Source organism: Microtus oregoni, unplaced genomic scaffold, assembly GCF_018167655.1.
Source record: "Microtus oregoni isolate MIOR12 unplaced genomic scaffold, Mior012 000026F_ref0000081, whole genome shotgun sequence".
Lineage (NCBI taxonomy): Eukaryota > Metazoa > Chordata > Mammalia > Rodentia > Cricetidae > Microtus > Microtus oregoni.
Window position 1 is genome coordinate 28,283,308 of NW_024543085.1, and position 20,671 is coordinate 28,303,978.

The 20,671-nt window shown below is 38.4% G+C and overlaps 1 protein-coding gene across 2 annotated transcripts in view; it reads right to left on the reverse strand.

Annotated features, from left to right (window-relative positions):
- Chchd3 (coiled-coil-helix-coiled-coil-helix domain containing 3) overlaps positions 1 to 20,671 on the reverse strand; it is a 265,737-nt gene that overhangs the window by 91,239 nt on the left and 153,827 nt on the right. The window contains exons 5-6 of one of the 2 annotated variants that reach the window (XM_041675783.1): positions 3,487 to 3,501; positions 2,376 to 2,459 (exon numbers count right to left, since the gene is read on the reverse strand). In XM_041675783.1, coding sequence (XP_041531717.1) covers positions 2,376 to 2,459; positions 3,487 to 3,501 — 99 coding nt within the window. The remainder of the gene's footprint in view (positions 1 to 2,375; positions 2,460 to 3,486; positions 3,502 to 20,671) is intronic. The other variant, XM_041675784.1, reaches the window with a different exon arrangement.

Sequence of the window (20,671 nt, forward strand, 5' to 3'; positions counted from 1 at the left end):
AATGTATGTCCTATGATGAAAATAGCTCAACAGATAAATTCTGGCCAGTTTTTAAAGAGCTGTCATGTCACTCTTTTATTTCGGCAGGGGTATTACCTGGGATTGAACTCAGGGTGTTTTGCATACCACCCTCCTTATTTAGGTCATTTTAACAAGTCAGTTGATACAAATAACATTCCGTTCTCCTAATGGCTGGAGAAACTGAAAGATAAGTAAGAGTTTCATTACAGTCTGTGAAGGAAAGGCAAATGACGTCAGAACTGGTTCAGGAAGTGGCCTGTCTGAAGACTTTGACTTGACATCAAGTCAGGCTCACTTCCTGGTAGAGAAAATGGTCTTCATACAGGTAAATGATTAAATTTTTAAAAACTTTTTTATGATGTAAAAATTATACAAGATTTAAACTTCAGTACATAGACAGTCCTTTTCATTTGGACACAGACAAAAGAGGATGCATTGGAGCCCACGTTAACTGAAATATTTACTGTGGGGATTTTATCACTGATTGCTTCTCTAAATCATTCCATATTATGCCTACTCAACATCTCTACTTGAATGTTTTAAGAAGTACCACAAATAATGGCTAAACCAAACCCCTTATTAACTCAACCACCAATATCCTAATTGATAATCTACATAATCTTGTCCTACAAATAAACCTTTCTTTTTATCTATAAGACTAGACCTAGAAGCCTTTCTTTTATTCACTTTCAAAACCATAATCAAATCTGGTCTCTACCTTTGACATGCACAACCAAAATTGTTTTTGTCACTGCTAGCACCATAGTAATAGCCATGGCCATCCAAATACCTCCTCCTCTCCCCCGCAACCTCAATTCGATAGGGTTCTCATATAGTCCACTGTAATCTCAAACTTGCTATGTAGTCAAGGATGACTTTCAATTCCTGATCCTCCTGGATTCATCTCCCAAGTGCCAGGCTAACTGGTATGTGCCATCACGCCCAGCATGCCAACTCAACTATAAATTAATCTTTTGCCAAGTCTCTCTTGCTTCAACTTTTGCCCAAGGTAGTCGCCTGTCTGGTGATGTCATCAGGCTTCTTCTGTCCTTCCCATATGTGCATACTAAACCCCTATCTCAGGAGTGACCCTGGCTTGTTTGCCTGTAACTAAAGGCCTGTTCCTTGCTATCCCATTATATATAGATCGTCCTTCTTCATGCAACCCCAGGCTTACACTTGGCTGAGAGACTCCATATTCCCTGCTAAGTTACTAATTTCCACATCATCTATGCTGTTGTACACTATATAACTGACTTTAAGCTCCACAAAAGTAGACGTTTAGCTTACATGTATAAGGGCACAAACACCAGCACCTGACAAACATCAGTTATGTAAAATGATCCTATTCAAGACGTGCTGACCCCGCGACAAGGAAGGGGACAAGAAGATGTGTTTGAAATACAAATAGCCGCACTGAGCAGAATTCAATGTTCCATTTCTTTCTTTCCCGACATTTGATCAAATGTCATATTCTAAATAAATCAAACAGTGGATCTTAAACACAGGAGAAAGGTCAGTTTGCAATTCCATGGATTCAATATAAAGATAACCTAAACAAATCGCTTTCACTGAACAGGGGTTCTGACAAGACATTACACACCACTCTTAGGCCACTGTCTTGTATTCCTCCGGTCCCGATCCCTCTGCTATGTCTCAGTCCATTTGTAAGGACGAGCTAACTAGGCATATGCCTCCTGCCGTCCTAAATCCCACTAGTAAGCCCTACATATTTTTAGTTCCTGTTACCGCCTTGAAGGAGAGATCGAATTGTAGTTGTAACTGCAGCAAAATGGGGCTTCACTGACAGCATATCCTTCAAAACCTCAAGGACCACCTCAAGCCAGGTATGCTGGCACACATGGGGAACCCCAGCACTCAAAGGAGTGGACAGGAGGATTAGAAGTTCAAAGTCATCCTTACATGCATAGTGAATTCAAGACAGAGAATGTTTCAAAGATACAAAGAAGAGCTAAAACCCCAAAGACGATAAACAACAGCATCATGTCCAGGAATGCACTCAAGTGTGCTATAAACAGTGTTTGGGAAGTTCAAAAGAGTGGCCTGCTGTTTGGTCTGAGGTGATGAAGATTACAGCGCATTATATAATGTAAATTATGTAAAGGAGGTTTTGAGCACACACACACACAAAACCCCACAACAAACAATAATATAACCACACAAACATACACAAAACAACATTTTTGGAGACAACGGCCTAGTTGCTTAGCCTCCTCACTTCTTAACTAGGACAAGCAACTTTAGTGCTAATTTGTTGGTTTTTAAACAAATATATGGGGAGCTACAGATGCAGAGAGAGAAGAGAAGGAAGTAATGACAAGAAATAGCCATACCCTCTCCTCCAGTCTGGCCAGCTGCTCTTTGTAAAATGCATCCTGCTTCCGTATCACTCGGTCTTTCTCTTCCAGCTGCCGAGCCTAAAAAAGACATGAGGAATATACTATATTGAGAAAAAGCAAAAGCAGCAAAGATGAAGAAAACTCAGGCAGAAACTGTATTATAAACACATACAGAGCTGATGTTTATTGCAATCTATTAGGTCTCTGCCATTGAAAATTATTAATATGATGATGATTACTGCATTTATATGTAAAGAATGAAACTGCATTGTGTTTTTTCTTACTGTAACAGCTGTGCCCTACTTTGTCCAAATGTATTTGGAAATCTTCGAATACAGTGTACAGCAGACTGTCTTATTTAACTTCTCTTTCAAAGAGTAATTTTTAGGATTAAAAGTCTGCACAATGAAACTTTGATATGATTCTTGGAATTAGATATATACTTGCTAATCCCAAATAACCTATAAACTGCCTAAATAGCACATGCACATGAACCTTACATTGGAGAACTTTTAAATGATTAGTGCAACCTGTATATAGATGAACGTATTCATTTCATTTCCCCACCTGTATGTATATTCCATTTCCCTACCTGTATGTATTTGTATGTGCTCATTTGATTTCCTCACCTGTATGTATATTCCATTTCCCTACCTGTATGCATTTGTATGTGCTCATTTCATTTCCCCACCTGTATGTATATTCCATTTCCCTACCTGTATGTATTTGTATGTGCTCATTTGATTTCCTCACCTGTATGTATATTCCATTTCCCTATCTGCATGTATTTTGCATGCACTCATTCCCTTTCCCTACACATGAAGAAGTAGCAGCTTAAAGGATGGAGACGCAATAATAATGGTTTACTCTTTATTTGAAAAATTTAAGTATAATAAAGTAATTTAAGATATTTAATTATAATATTAATTTACAAGATCTTATTTTACAAACTTTTTAAAAAGCATTTCAATCTTTGTACATGTTTCATATTCTTTTGCAAAGTTATCACATGTTACCTGGCTCACTCTATAACAGTAACTGTTCAATTTTGTTTAGTTTACATAAATCCATTTGTTCATTTGTAGGTTTTGCTATTGTTACTTACTTTATCTTCAATATCCTGCAGCATGTTAAAAATAAACAGATATTTAGCAATATATACATAATATATATTACACATTAATATAATATTACATGTATAGTATATACATATATACTTTTCTCTTAAATCTGGTAGAAGATACTGAAAATACAAACCAAAATCATCATCATCATCATAATGTGGAAATAAAAGATGTGTGAATTTAGAACACATTTAGGTGTCACTGTGCTCTTAAAAGTTAAGTACGTTTCAAATGACATGTTGATGCGACTTGAAATGATATGGTGGATATTAAGAAACATACAGCACTAAGATCATATAAAAACATTTATATTCAAGTAAATAATCTATATTTTCTTGGCAATACAGTTAAAAGTTTACTAGTCTTTTAGGATCACAAAGGAAAAAATATGGAAGGAATTTTTGACAAATAATGCTAAGTGGGAGAAAAGCATGTAACTATCATCCAAATACACGTTCTCAATCTTCCTATATGCTATGACCCTTTCGTATAGTTCCTCATGTGCAGTGACTCCCAATCACAAGATTATTTTCATTGCTACTTCGCAACTGTAATTTCTAACTTATGAATCATAATTTAATTATCTGTGTTTTCCAATGGTCTTAGGTGACCCCTGCGAAAAGGTCATTTTAAACCCATCCCCCAAAAGGGCCACAACCCACAGGATGAGAACTGATCTAAAGAGGAAAAAAACTAAAATTCAATATGCATGATCAAAATATAAATTAATAAAATTGAAAATTGCTGGGTTCATAAAAATATTCATATTACAAAAAATAACTAAAAAAAATCAAAATAAGTCAGTGACAAAGAGGACAAAACCTCTAAGATATAACTGTGAAAGTTAAGATCACCAATAGAGAAGGATCTTGGCTTAAATACTAAGCTTTATCCTTCTTAACAAAAGCCAAAAGTGACACACTATAGAGACTGGTGAGCAATAATAAGCAAATGAAAAATACAGTGGTGAATTCAAAGAACGCAGATTAAAAAATAGTGTTGTATTATTCATCTGCCAAATTGACAAAATATAAGATTATAATCATCAATATTGGCGAGAACACAGGAAAGTGGGTTTTCATCTATATTGCTTGTCATATATATAAATAGCCTAAGCACTTCAAGTATTAATTTGACAACACAGAGTAATTCTGAAAATTGTTCACAACCACAAAAATGTGAAAATTCCTCTATTTCAGTACTTTCTTAGCAATTCTGGCAACATGTAAATACAATCATGGCAGGGCTGCTAGGTTATAAGGAGAGAAATCACAATCAATCCAATACCTAAATAATTTATACACTAAAAAATTAATACATGCACTAAAAAGTATGGGGGACAGACTAGTAACAAACATATTATAAACACTTCTGAAACAGGAAAAAAAGCCCAGATACTCCAGAAAATGCCCAGACAAAAAGCAACATGGTAATAGTTTTAGGAATGTCTTGTATATTTTTATTTTTCATAATTAATAAAAGGATGTTTTGTAGCCAAGAGCCGAATTTGAGGAATTTTTCAGGTGGGATATCTGTCTTGTTATGAGGGGGGTGGTATATAATGTATACTGCTGTAGGATAATGCTCTTATACACTGCAAAAATTTGTCACTCATATTAGTTTAATAAATGCTGACTGGCCTGTAGTCAGTCAGAAAGTGTAGGTGGGACGAGCAGACTAAGAGAATTCTGGGAAGAGGAAAGGCAGAGAGTCAATCATCCAGAAGCAGAGAAAGTGAGATGAGAATGATTATTGAGAAAAGGTACCAAGTCACGTGGCCAAACATAGATGAGAGTTATGGGTAAATCTAAGTTGTAAGAGGTAGTTAGTAATAAGCCTGAACAATAGGTCAAACCGTTTATAATTAATGTAAGACTCTTGTGTGTTTATTTGTGACTGAATAGCTGTAGGACCAGGCAGGACAGAAACTTCCATCTACAATATATATTTATAAGAACTCAGAGTTGTGTATTAAAAATAATTCATTTCACTATAAAAACTTTAAATTAAATATAAACTAAGCATATTTAAATTTATACAATATGCATTTGTATGTCAACTTGGAACAGCCTACCAAAAGCCTTGATAGACAAACTGCCTAGATCAGATTTACCTGTGAACATGTCTTGATCTTGATTATTAGTTGATGCACGAGGCCCACTGTGAGCAGCACCATCTTATAACAGCCCTAGACAGATAGTGCTGGGATATGTAAGAAAGTTAGATTAGCATGAGCCTGTGGTTGAGCCAGCAAGCAGCCTTTGTCCATGGGTTTTGCTGTTCCTCCTTGTTCATGAGTTCACAGGTCAGAGGTAATGCTGCATCGTATAGCAAGCAGGCCTACCTTCAGTTTCTTACACTGACTTCCCTCAATAACAGGCTGTGTAAGATGATGAATCCTTTCTCCCCCTAAGTTGCTTTTGGTTATATTGTTTTAACACAGCAACAAAAGGAACAGATAGAACAGATAGGTCCATGAATACTAATGTCAATTTACTGACAGCAACTTTACTTCAAAGCATTCAACTGTAGTAGATATTAAGACAAGATTTTAAAAGTTCATATGTATCTAAGAACAAAGGAAAAACAACAGAGTTTAAGCAAGTAAAATAAGAACCAACAATAGAAGACTAATCTAAAAGATTTTGTCAAAAAAAATAAATTCAGAGATTTTGGCCTAGGCACATGATCAAACATCAGGAATCATTAAAAACTGACATTTTAGAAAATAACTTTTAAGTAGTCAAAAATAATAACTGTGTGTGTAGTGTTTGTGGGTAGGTATAAGTCAAAAGAGCAAGTGGGGGTAGTTCTTTAAATAGAAAATGATGGGGAGGAAAAGCAGAGGAGGAAGACTGAAAATAGAGTGTGCTATAAAGATGTGCACAGAAGGGTAAACAGTGAGGGCAGTGTTTCTTATCTGGACCATTCCTTATTATCCACAATGAATAGTTCTTACTTCTATAATGGGAAAGAAACTTAAATATCAGTATAAATACATTTATCATGAACTATAAAAACATCAACTGATATAGAATTTTTTATTTGCTTGTTTTTTTTTTTTTTTTTTTTTTTTTAAAGAAAGGGTTTCTCTGTGTAATAGTCCTGGCTTTTCTGGAACTCCCTTTGTAGACCAGGATGACATAAAACTCAGAGAGCTGCCTGCCTCTGCCTCTGGAATGCTGAGATTGGAGGTGTACCCTACTATGTCTGGCCTCTACTACTGAATTTTAAATAGTAAAGTATTAAGTAATATAGTACACAACTTCAAAACTTAACAACTTGAACATCAGAGAAATTACTTCCTAAACCATTTTTCCTGCTTTTCCTTCCACTTGAGGAGCATTTCCCAACACAGTTATTAAAGTAAGAGTACCACAAATGGTTAATAGTTATCTGAAAAAGGGGGCAATGAGTATTTGCCATGAAGCCATTTTAAAAACACTAAGGAAATGCAGTACTACAGGTGTCTGTTGGGTCTATTATGAACACAGGAAGAGTGAACAAATTTCATTTTGAAGAGCTGCCCTCAATGTAAATAATGGATGTGCAAAGATATAATGCTTGAAGAACTTTTAAAGCAACACACCAAATGTCAGAAACATATGCTGAAGACTTAAGAGGAAGCTATCGCCAAAGACCTGATAGCATCAAACTACCCGCAAACATCACAAATCGTCCCTCAACTGCAAACAGAATCAATAGCTTGAGATCCACTGGGGAGAAGAACAAAGCAAGAAACATGGCCACAATACTTCAATGGCGCATTGCTTTGAAACAGTTAATGGGATGCTGGGAGGAAAAGTCACACGATATGAATCCTGAAACTTAAATAAGCCAAGGATGTGTTGCTAAGCTAATGGCTGCTGAGGATGGAGAGTCACATTCAGCTTCAGAGAAAGCAGTAAACTGACTGCAAAGAAATAAAACTTCGGACACTGAATTGTTGTAAATGAACAAATAAAAACAAAGAGTATTAGAACATTATTTGCTGTTAAGGTGGGATCATTTCCTGAGGGAAAGATGAATATAAATACTTTCCCCACCTCCATTTGCTATTCCTAGAAAAAAGAAACTACACTGATTGGTTTTCAGATTGTACTAGGTTTGGGACAACACGACCGGGCTTGAAAATGTGACAGAATATGCTAATGCGGATCATTATGGGAATCCAGTCTGCCATAATCAAGAGAATCAAATGAAATAAGAAAATTAAGCTTAATAAACCCCAAATATTTTGATTTTGTAACCAGCTGTTGGTCACTAGATTAAACATTATACACACTTACCTCTTTATAGACTTGTCTCTTTTCAGAACAAGTCTGAAGGTGCTTCACAACAAAACACACAATAATGTCAATACAAGAGAACACAGGGACATGGGCGAGACACAGTGTGCTGATAAGAACTTTACCTTCCCACGTATGTTCTTCGGAAAATCTTCATAGCTCAAACTTTTTGGCATTGCTATGCCCTCTTAGCCGTGGTATGGCTCAGGGGTGGCTCAAAATGATGGCACAGGGAACTCAGTGATGTCACAATGACTTGGTCACAGTATAGGCCAGTGAAAGCCCTAGAAATGCCAGGGCTGAGGTTGAAAGCTAGCGTGGAAAGCAAAGCAGGTACCTGCTCAGTGTCTATAGATGATACCATGAACGCAGAAATTACTAGGGCTAAGAAAAGGCAACATTTTTAAAGAGTTCCCAACAAGCACATCCTATCACCACATTCTCTTCTATTCTGAATCTTCAACCCTTCGGAAATACAGACGAAATAAACTGGGATAATCTGAGGCAGGCAGCATCATCTATCCTCAAAGCTCATGTAATAAGATAAGCAAATAAAAGCAAGAACAGACCTTTACTCCTTGTCAAAATTATGTATGAAGCATAATATATTATCAATGAAATTATATTGTCACATAAAAAGAAGAAAAAAAACCATGAAAACATCAAAGCCTAAACATCAAGAATGCATTGTAAGCTACAGAACATGATCACTGAATAACAAGGTGCCAAAGTGATCATGTACTCAATTAGGTGAGCACTAAACTTGTTATAAATGGGAAATTACATAGGATTCACCGAGACTTTATTAACAGGCTTAATGGCTAATGTGCAGTGTTAACCTGACTACAGAGAAGCACACAGGTCACTAATAAAGCACACCTCTCTTATGTTTCTGTGTATCCATTTCCAAGAGAAGATTAAGTAGAGATTAAATGACCTGGCCTGAAGGTAGAGAGTACCAACCCTCAACTGTGGGCCCAGATTGAACACAAGGACATAGGAGGGAGCCAGTACAGGTACACATCCCTACTGTGATGGGTTGAAACCTCTAGGGTATGAATCAAAAACATATCTATCCTTTCCCTAAGTCCTTGCTGTTGGGTATGTAACAGCTATGGGGAGTCACACTGACAGAGGTGGCATGCAGTAACAAGGAATTATACTTAAAGCAGCATTTTCTAAACCACACTCAAAGGTGACTTTCAAGATCTGCTCATCTCAGTGAACTGACATGGGGCTGGCCCCTGGTCACTGCTACACTTTTCAGTAACCACTAAGAGGCATAACTTTAAGCTACATGTTAAGTCCTAGCTTGCAATGTTCAACTCGACGGATGTCTACTATGGAATAACTGACTTGGCTGAAAACAGATGAAATTAAAACGTACCCTTCTAACATAAGGCCTTTTTAACTTTTCATACAATATATTCTGGTCATATTCTTTCCTCTCCTCTAACTCCTCCAAGACCCATTCCCTGCCCAACCAATTTTATGTTCTCTTTCCCCCAAAAATAAAAAAAGCAAATAAGAGAAGCACAACAAAAACATGGAATCTCATTTGTTTTAGTCAACTACTTCTGGGCATAGAACCTTCCCTGGATTATGGTTGATAGACCCCACGTCCTCTGAAAAAACTGATTTTCCTTATCCCACCACTATCAACTTCAAAAAATTCTTGGCTAGAGAATGAACTCCTAAGAGACTTCAATATCTGATTCCGAGAATTCAAACAAACCCCCAGGATTGGCTTGAGTCAGTTTCTTTTGCTTATCTGTCCTCACAGGGTCTCAAGAACCTACTCTCCACTTCTGTTTTTTTGTACTAATCACATATTAGGAACTGTAAACACGCTCTGCTCCTTGTGCAGTTTATTCTCTGGGGGGGGGGAAGCAGGCTTCTGTGAACCAACAATGAACAGAAGAGATGGACTGAGGCATGTATTTAGGACAGTGATGTTCACATCACATGTAGTTAGTTCTCTCCTCAGTTTAGTTTCTAGATCATGGTATTTACAAAAGTATAAATTAAGCACTAATTGAAATCTTAATTATATAAACATTTTCTTAGTGTTTTTCCCCCCGGGAGGTGTTAGCCTGTAGATTCATATCTCATTCTTAATTTGATTTTATATTCAAAATTTACTGTTAACTAATATTACAGTAATGGGAGACTCTCTTGATGAGGAGAAGGCCTGGATGTGCACCCTGGCCCTGCTAAGTCTCCAGCATCTGACCCTGAATCAAGCAGCACCAGTGCCCATTTTAGGCCATCCTTGAATGTTATTGCACATAAGTTTCTGTCACATTACATCTTTCATCTTTGCATCTGAAGAAATGCACCTTGTATAGTCGTTCTTTTAAACTTTGTCTTCTTTTGCATGTGTGTTTTCACCTACTGCCCCTGTCCTTAGCTCTCAACTCTCTGGAGCAGGAAGGAGGCAAGGCTTTGCTCCTCATCTATTGTCTCAATACTTCCCACAAAAGCAGTAGTCAGGATGGAGTGGCTGCGGCACTGAAAGGTATATGTGAAGCAAACAGAGTTATTGGGGAAGAACACTGAGACTGATTTCAAAACACCCAGCACACGCACTGCAGATCATGTGGGTCTGTTACTCAGGCTACAAGCTCAACAAGGCAGTGCCACACCTTACAACCAGAAAAGAAAGCAAATCTTCTAGTAGGAGGCCAAAGCAAAACCAATGCTCAGAGTGTGAAGGGTATATCTACAAAGAATGCCATTCAACCATGTCTTGATCAACAATGCTGCAATGGGTGGGGCAAGTGGGGTTTTTATTAGTGAACATGTCCATTAACTGTGATATGCTAGATATGGGTTCTTTCTATTTTTAAACTCTGATTGTAATTTATATGTATGTGCATGTGTGTAAGTGTAAAGGGAGTGTTAGATGCTATGGACCAAGAGTTACAGGTGGTTTTGAGCCATGTGACATGAATTCTAGGAACCAAATGCTAGTCCTCTTCAATAGTCCTACTTTGTTGAGCCATCTCTCCAGCCGATAGATAATGGGTTATTAGTAAATAATGTCAAATATTTGAAAGTGAACTACAATATTATATGTAGTGAACAGGCTATGAGTCTCCAACAAGACCTGCAGCATTAGGAACAGTATGTCTTGTACTGGGTCACTGAAGGTTACTCGGGACCCTTCTGACATGTGAACCAAGTGACTCACTGCTTTGGAAGCTGTCGTGTGCATCACAGTTTGTGCAGCAGCATCCCTGGCTCTGACCTATATAGCCCAAGAAGATCATGACCAAATCTGTCTCCAGCCGTGGCCAAATGCCCCCTATTGAGAATGGCTGTTCTAAAGATTGGTAGTCGTTTGAAGCCAATGATCAGCAGCTCTTTTCCCACTGGGAAACCTTTTCAACAAAGAACAGAAAATTGGGACATCACTGATTTCACTAAATGGGTTCCATGAATAACCCTGTACCTGCCTGACAACATACTTTAGCTCAATAAGTATTCATGTGTATTGGAAAATTGGGCCAATAACCGGTTGTATCATAACCTGACAGCAGGGCTCACCTGCAAAGACAGTACCCAAAACTGTTGAAGGTGGTCACATACATATAAAGTAATGAGTTCTATCCCAATCAGGGACTAAACTAGAGATTTTGATCCATTATTTCTGAACTAGAAGAAGACACAAAAAGGAGATACAAAAGTAACCCGTACAATTCCAATTTCATGTAAAGGAAGACTCAAAGTCTCCATCACATACATGACTCTGAAGTCTGTGAACTCATGTTTGGCTCAGGTAGGGCTTATATTCAGCTGATGTGACCTATATTCTGCTTGGGCACTGTTGTCTATGCCAGGCTCCCTGTTAAAAGTTCTGCATGTCACCTTTAAGAACAAAGCACAGTGTTCTTCCACTGTAACTTGCAAATTTCATGTTCCAGAATAATAGGAATTTCAACCTGGAGGCCAAAAGACAACCTCAAGAGTCCAGGCTGAAGCTCTCAACACCCATTTAAAACAAGAAACACCCATTTAAAACTACAGTCCCCAGTGTCTAAGAATTAAAGTGAAATTGCCTTATAGGGCTTCGGCGCTACCATGTCTAAAAGAAGCTCAGAAGCTGAAGGCAGAACCAAATTCTAGAAGACTAAATTTTTACAAAAGGGGGGGGGGGTCTGTTGGATAGACAAACATTATGATGCTGAAAAGTGTTAAAGATCAAAATTATTTGAAAGAGGACTACATGGTACAGGACCGAGAAGCTAAGGCACAAATGCACAGGCATGGAACAGCAAGGACACCTATTACCACACCCAGCCAAAGCAGAGATCAATGCTATCAACCACTACCACTGCATGAAAAAGCAGGTGGTTCTCAACTAAATCACAGCTGAGGTGGCACCGAGAGTGAAGAAGCATGAAGCAGTTGGGGTTGTGTAAATTAGGGCACAATTATATTTAAGTGTATGTATTTTCTTATTCTATGGTGGAGAATAAATGTCTGTTTCCAGGCATTTGTATATAATCTTGTTTCATCCTGAGCATTACAATGCTCAGATGCTCTGAAAGAGAAGTTAAACTGCACTATCTAGGCCAAGGCATTCAGTGTGACTGATCTGACAAATAAATTGGACAACAACACAGACAATTACTGTAAGACTACTGAATTCCTTTTCTCTGGATGAACTTGAATTTGTTCCATTTAAATTTAGATTTAATGTTCACACCATTGAGAACAATTGTTTAATCAACTTCTCTCGCAATATGTTTCACAGGCAGAGCTGGGGAAACACACACACATACCAGGGTCACCTCGGTCATTTTATAGGCAGAGTCTACAAACTCCTTGTTGGCTAAGGAATGCAGAAAGTCACAAAGTAAGTTGGTTCTGGGACTTCTATCTCTCATCAGCAGTTTTTCTATTTCCTGCCACTCTGGAGTTACTTCTCTCTGTGCTGGTTTAAGGCTAAAGGAAGAGCATGTAAAAATGACTCATGAGTACAGAGGTTATTCTGGCACTTCTCAGCACAAACAGGACTAGAAAGCTTTTCTGCAGTAGTTGATACAGATCGTTTCAGAAGTATTTTCAAAATAATCTCTACCTTGTATCAGTTCAAGTCTCAGGGAAAATTAAAATACAGGACAGGGGATGACGGAAACCATCTGGGACAGAAGAGTGAGCAATAGCAGGCTGAGCAACTCAGGCCATGGAGCAGGTCCGATGCCAGAACAGAAGCAGGGATAGAGGAGATTCCACAAGCTCCAAAGAGACCCTGTCCAGCTGCTGCCCTGATAGCCATGGCTGTCACATACTCTGAACTGTTCAGACAGAAGGGACACCAGCAAACTAAGCTCTGTGTTTGTAGCTATTCCTTCAGAGGGCTTCACCTGTGCATAGGACAGGCCGGGCAAATCTAGTACAACAGACCAGTGGAATGCAATGTGAACCAGAGGGTCTATGCAGCAGAGAAGAAACAAAACAGGTATGTGATAAGTTAGGCTACAATTCCTTCCTGGCTGCTAACTCGTTAGTCTGTTTTCCTATTTGTGAAAGACAATAGGCTAAATACATCTTAGATCCCCCCTATCTAACATTCACATTTACCACAATATGCATCTTGAATCTACAATACGACTAAACCAGAGGAACTCAACAAACAAACGAGGCTGTTCTGTTACCAAATTGCTAGGACTTGACAACCAAACATCAAATAACAATTGTAAACAGTCATGTAGCTGAGACACCTGGTTGCCAGGGGCAGAACATTGTGTGGATGCAGAATACTCCCTCTCTGTGGACTTGGCACTGGGAGTGGGTCTGCAGCTGCTAGAACAGGGACTTTGCAAAATTCACAGGGCTGCTTCCCCAGTTTGTCACAATCTGGATAAGTAAAATCGGGACGATTAGGCAGGAGGAGACCACTTTTCTAAGGCAAGTTCAACTCTCGGCTGCCAAACAGCTCTGGCTCTTTTTGGAGGTGGGTACAGAAGGGCACTGCTAACTCAACTCCCAGGGGAGGAAGAGAAAGAATGAATGTGACTCTCAGGAATGCTCCCTGAGAAAGCCTAGGTTAGAGTCATCCATCAGCTGTACCCAGGATTTGGTGCACTCCCAACACACCCTCACAGAGAAGGCCTCTTCCCAGTGACAGCAGCATTTGCAACCAAGACCCATTTCAAAATCTACTGGTCTGATGACGGTAGGAGAGCTGGCAATGAGGGGCTCTGAAAAACAGCCAACAGCATGAGCCAAAGAAATTTTCCCCTTACATGCTGATTTTAAAACTAAGATACATGGCGGTGGTAGCACATGCCTTTAATCCAGCACTCACAAGACAGAGAGGCTGGCAGATCTCTAAGTTCAAGTCCAGTCTGGTTTACAGAGTGAGTTCCAAGACTGAGTTCAAGTCCAGTCTGGTTTACAGAGTGAGTTCTGCTACACAGAAAAACCCTGTCTTGAAAAATAAAACAAAACAAAACTAAAATGTAACTCTGCTACAGAGACTGTGATGAAGAAAGAGCTGGAGAGATGGCTCAGTGGTTAAGAGCACTTGCTGCTCTCACAGAGGACCTGGGTTTGCTTCCCAGCATCTACATGATCGCTCACAGCCATCTATAACCCTGTTTCAGGGGATCCAATACCTTTTCCTGATCTCCACAGGACAGTAGGCATACACATGATGCACGCACACACACAAAGACAAAATATGAATACTTTTAAAATTTAAGAATGGAATTTGGAAAAATCTCTAGGTGATAAAAATTATTTTTAAAATGTTCTTCAATAAAGAAAGCAACCACTTTTAATCAAAGTATCAGAGTACTTAGGCCGTCACAAAATTGACGTTTTTCCAACCTAATAATAAATAAATAAGAAGAAGTTCTTTAAAATCTTTAGCTTTTATACAAAGCCATCAGTTTATTTGGCCAAAGAAACAGGGAGGAAATAAGAACATGGGAAAAAAATCTAGACCTCAGGCTTGAAACAAAGTAAAATCTTTACAAAGAGGCATAGAAAGATAGGCGGGATGAATTCAAAGTATAATCACTCAGAAAACAAAAGACACACAAACAGGGCAGATAGAAGCCACTTCAGTCCTGGAGCAAGATGGGTGAGGAGGGCCAAAAGACAGGTAACCTGTTCTCTGGAGAAGCCAAGCTGCAGTGCAGAGATCCCAATGGGGAAGTAACAGTTCTCTGTTTGGACTCACTACTTTAGCATGGCTACTTCAGGCTTTTCCCTCTCTAGTCTACTAGACATTGGGTCGGAAAACTGGTTCAACCATACTTTTAGCTCATGATAGGTTTGTTCAAATTCAAGCTCACACACTCGTGCGCTCTCTCTCTCTCTCTCTCTCTCCTTCCTCCCCCAATCCCATTTAAATTTAACTTTTAATTTTAAAGACATCATATGGTATGGTGAAAAAATTAAAATCAAATCATATCAGTGTAGGACACCCGTTACAGCAGTGATCAGGTTTTACTAGAATAAACATATCACAGAATTTAAATTACATCGTAATTAGGCTAAACAATGTCTTATACAGAACAGAGAATGATTACTGTAAAGAGGATGGACCTCTTTTATGTGGTGCCTTAAGACCTTTAACCTTGCTTGCTACTTCCCAGACAGCTAACACTATGGGGTGTATGACACACAAAGCAATTCCACGGTGGTTGTTCTATCTCTGGGAATCTTTATGTGTAGTTCTTAGCTTTGTTCTCACGCTCAGCAACACTCTGGTGTGGAAAGATTATCTTAAAATCGAGAGTCCTCTATCACACTGTATGTACTTTAAACTACAGCTGTGCTGCCCATAGACTCGGGAATGGCAACTTATATTTTCAACAACTTTGGCACTTGTAAAGTCCTGCTAGACACTGATTAAGAGTACATGCTACCCTTATAGGAACCGTGTCCAGTTCCCAGCACCCATGTCAAAAAACTAACAACTGCCTATAACTCAAGTTCCCCTGACCTTTGAAAGCACCTGCATTCACAAGCAACTGTACATAATAAATATTAAAAATAGACCTACAGCAACTAATCTCCCAGGAAAGATTCAATGTGAAGGAAACAGGACAATTCATACACATATACTTATCAACTTATATTTGTAATATATTTTACTATCGTAAGGACCCAAAGTAACATAAGCACACAAGAAAGATTGAATATGAAATGATGTGACGTAAGCATCACAATGTTTACACACAGGTTTTTATTTCTTGACTTATTTTATACACATATTCATTCAAGCACTCAAGGAAACAATTGCAGACAAGAGCCATGCAGGAAATCCACGACTAAAGAAACCATTTAAAAGTGAGCGCAGACTCTATGACTCTTCCCACTAAAGCTCCCCAGGCAGAACCTTCTCTAGATTTGGATCCAACAATAACGAGCAACCTCACGACTTTGATTAGGTTTTGCCTGCTGGGAAGTGGGAATATTATTAACTGCCTGACAGGAGTATCCTGTTGGCTTTATGGTTCTAGCTATCATCTTAATTATAGATTGCCATTTGTGAGTGTGATTCTCATTAACCCATCATTTGATCACATGCGTGCAAGCGCCTAACATCTGCACAGCCAGGCACAAAGCGTTCAGACTACAACCCAGAAGAAAGTGACCCCCACCCTTGGGCTTCTAAAGCAAATGTATGTAAAACGATGATACTAATGACAGATGGGAGTGACATATCATGCGTATTTCTGTTATTAAACACACTCATACAAGCTATATACTCAGTGATGGAACACTGGTATGGCTTGAGCAAAAATATTCATAAATATAGATAAAGCATTACATATGTCTTAGACACATGAGATTATGGCCTTGGGGTATAAAAGATTGTGTAGCTAATCATACTTGATATACAATATGCATTATATTGTTTCATATTTTAAAGCTGAAATACTAAACAATACCTACAGACATTAGCAATTCTCAACCTTCCTAATGCCGCAACCCTTTAATATAGTTCCTCGTGTTGTGGTGACCCCAACCGTAAAATTGTTATTGCTACTTCATAATTGTAATTTTGCTACTGAGCAGTGTCTCAGTCCTAAGACAAACAAAAATATGTGAGTAAGAAAAGACCCAAATAAAATTTCTAATACAATACATATCAACCAGTTGAGCCCCCCTAATAGACAGACAGACAGATAGATAGTTGGATATAGACAGCAAGAGAGACAAAGACAGAGAGGAAGAGAGAAAGAGGGACAGGGAGAGAGAACATTAACACTATTTGCCTCGGTCGGTGATCACCTTTAGCACTCTAAGACAGAGTTTCTTTCCAAGGCAGAATGGACAAAGACAAACTCGCACTCTTTCTGAAAATGAAGGCTATGTATGCACAGCATAAAGAATCCACAGACTGTGCTTCAAATAGGATGTTAAGAGTTTGCAAAAAGTTCTGCCCTGGTCCTATAGAAAATTTAGAATATTAGCCAGCTACTCAAGTTTTTAAATGTTGAATGTTATGTGATCTCTGCCATATGTCACCTTGTGCAGAATGTTCTAAGCTACAGTAAAGAATTTGTGCTTTCTCCATCTGAACTAAAAAGACAGTCTATTTGCTTTGAAAAATGGCTAGTACCTGCCTTAATCTAAAATCTGAAAACAAATCAAGTAAAGATATTTACAAACTAACACCTCCTCCACTGCTCTGCTCTAAGAAGAGCATAAATGATCTCTTGTAATCTTAGCACAAAAAAATTCATAAAACTCTAAAGATAGGCTTCTATTTTACTACTAATGACATAGGAGATTATTGAAAGCAGACACTGTTCCCCTGCAGTGTGACAAGCCTGGTTTAGGCACTGGAGGAATTCCTTCCCAAGGCCCTCTCCCTCTCTGCTTCCTTTTTTCTTTTTCTCTGGTGTGAGATGAATAAGGCAGTAATGATGACATGATCAAGGAAGAGCTGACTACTGGCTGGGAAATTTGCAAAAGACTGCCTAGCTGGTCTTAGCAACAAGCTATCCTTTGTCCTGGTGGAGCTTTCTTTCACCTGAGATCATCCGCATCTTCAAGAGATGAAATATAACATAAAACCATTCACTGATCTATTGTCCATATGATTCCTACAATCGTTGGATGCAGGACTTCTCCCAGTGCAGTTGTAGAATGGCCTGGCTACCTCTATTCAGCTCTAAGCAAGCACACAGACACTCTATGAGCAGCTGACACAATTTAGCACAATCTATAAAGGACTCTAGAGCATTCTGAACATGTTTTCTTTATCACCAAAGAAACAAATTATATATTTTATACATGTTAAAAGGCTAAACGCTAAAATAATTGACCCATCTGAAGAACAAAACAAACTTAATATACCTATTCATTTATTCAACAAGTATTCAATGAAAACCTGGCTTGCACCAGACTCAAGGCACTGAGATGGACATGGTGGATCATAATAAATAATTATCCTACCACATCTAATTCAGTGACCATAAGGCACACTGCTAAAGCTCCCACTTACACACAAAGCCATAAAACCATGAGGAATCCATCCCTGTAGATGAATGCTATTTTTCCAAGAACTTACAAATTTTTGTAGAAGGCAGTGCACAGTTATCTACACAAACAACCTTCACAAAAGATTGCATATGACAAGGAGAATAGATGTTGCAGGAGAAATGAACTGGGGCGGGCGGGGGGGTGGACAGCTAAACTGGAACTTGAGAGCTGAATTAGCAGAAATTAGATGGTCAGAGATGTTAGTTAAAGGCCATCTCAAGAAAGGTGACAACAAACAGAGGTACTGTGGAGAGAAGAAAGGTGCTCGCAGCAGGTATGTCAGCTAAAGGAGAGTTACAGTAAGAATGAATGGGAACTACAGTGCATAAAGACTTCACCACCTGGCTAGGAGTCTAACTTATTGTTATAGGCTATTAGTAACTAGTGAGTGAGGCGAAAGTGGGCTTTTAAAGAAGTTAACGAGACAAAAATAATGTATTTGGAAACTCAATCTTCCTGTGCAAGATGATTTAGAAAGATGAGACAATGTAATGCCAGTACAGAAATCATATATGACCAACATAAGACATGAGAGCAAGAGGGGATCTATTTAAAAGAGGGGTAAAAGGGGATCAAGAGATGATAATGGGGGGATGAGAAAGATAATGCATGTTTTATCTTACATAAAGAATGTTTATTTACATGTGCATGCAGGAATGTCATGAAAGTACAAGGAAGAGTATTTGGCAGGTAGGTGGCCAGCGATGTTGGGAGTCATACAACCACACAAGCATAACTGGAAGATGAATGAGTTATGTCCAGTGATATACATGTATGACAATGTCAAAATAAAACCCATTATTTGATATGCTAAAAAAGAACTGCTTGCTTTAAAAAGGAACTAAGAGCTTTTGCTCCATCTACTGAGATGAGCAAATGATGGTTGTCCTTGCCTCTACTTATGTGCTTTATTGTGTCTAAGTCGCATGTACTGAAATATCCTTGTATGCCTGTATGTAATTAAGCCGGCACGAACATGCAGCATCACCTTACGACTGTGTTGCTGAATCTTATTTGCAAGCATTTTCTAGAGGATTTTTGTGCTTGTATTCAACAAGGTAATTTGCCCCTAGCATAGTTTTATTTTTTGTTTTGCTGTTGTTGTTAGATCCTTTTTCAGCTTTGTCATCAGGGTAATAGTAGCTACACAGACTATGTCTGGAAGCATTGCCTGCCTTTTTAATTTTTTTTACATTAAAGTTTATTATGAAAAAACAACATTGCAATTAGCACATACACACACACACACACACCAAAATTAACTAGACCCAGAGACTATAGAATTCAATGAACTTCTATAGTTATAGCAATACCTTGAAAAGCATTGGAATTAGTCGCTCTTCAAAGGTCTGGTATTATTCAACAGTGAATATATGTGGCCCTGGTGTCACCTCTCTGCCAGTAGATTCTTACGACTGCTTCAGTTGTCAAGTTATATTCAGTTGGCTCAATTTCTAGGTACTTGCCCCAAGTCTGGGTCATGGTCAGAGAAGATCCTTTAGGTTCTGGAACCCATCAGCAAAATGAAAGATAGGCTCAAAAAAACATATCCCTGAATTCAGTAATCTGTGGAAAGCTACTTCTAATAATAAGTCAATAAATAATCACAGTTGTATAACTCTCAGAGTTTATAATGTCCTTCATATTCATTATGTCATTTAATTTTCAAAATAATGTACACAACATAGCAGAGAAATTAAAATTCAAAAATAAAAAACTTGTCAATGGTAGAAAATATCTAGGGCCACAGACGTGAACTACATAGCCAAGCCACTGACGCCGGAAGTGCTCAAGAATTTTAACAACTCAATTACACTTTCTTTATTCACAAAACTGTACTATCCCTTCTAGGCAGGTTCTGCTGGCCATTTTCTTTTGGATACTCTTCATTTGTCTGCTCTAAAACAGCAATACTCAGGAACCCTAGTTGGTAGTTGTTGTGTTCCTGTACCACTTAGGGGCAGAGCAAGAATGAGAAAATAATCAGAAGAGGCTTAACCATGAAAATTTTGTATCAATAAATAACAAACTATAAAAGTGAAAATAAATTGATGGAGTGCTCAATAGCAAGAGGCCTATCTTGTTATCACTATGAGAGAGCCTAGTACAGGGCTTGCAAGGATGACAAGTCCTCCAGGTGGCTGGGGTAGGGGACAGATTTTCTGTAGCTTCTATGCATGTGTACATTTCCCAGGTTCCTGACACAACCCGGAAGAAAATGCTTACTCTTTGTGCCCCAACCTTCTTATACCTAAAAACTTCTAAGACTTTAAGAAATGGGATTTTGACAGGGAAATGAAAGAGGCAATACTTCTGTACCACCTCTGTTTATTTGTATCTCAATTCACTACAATGTATTTCT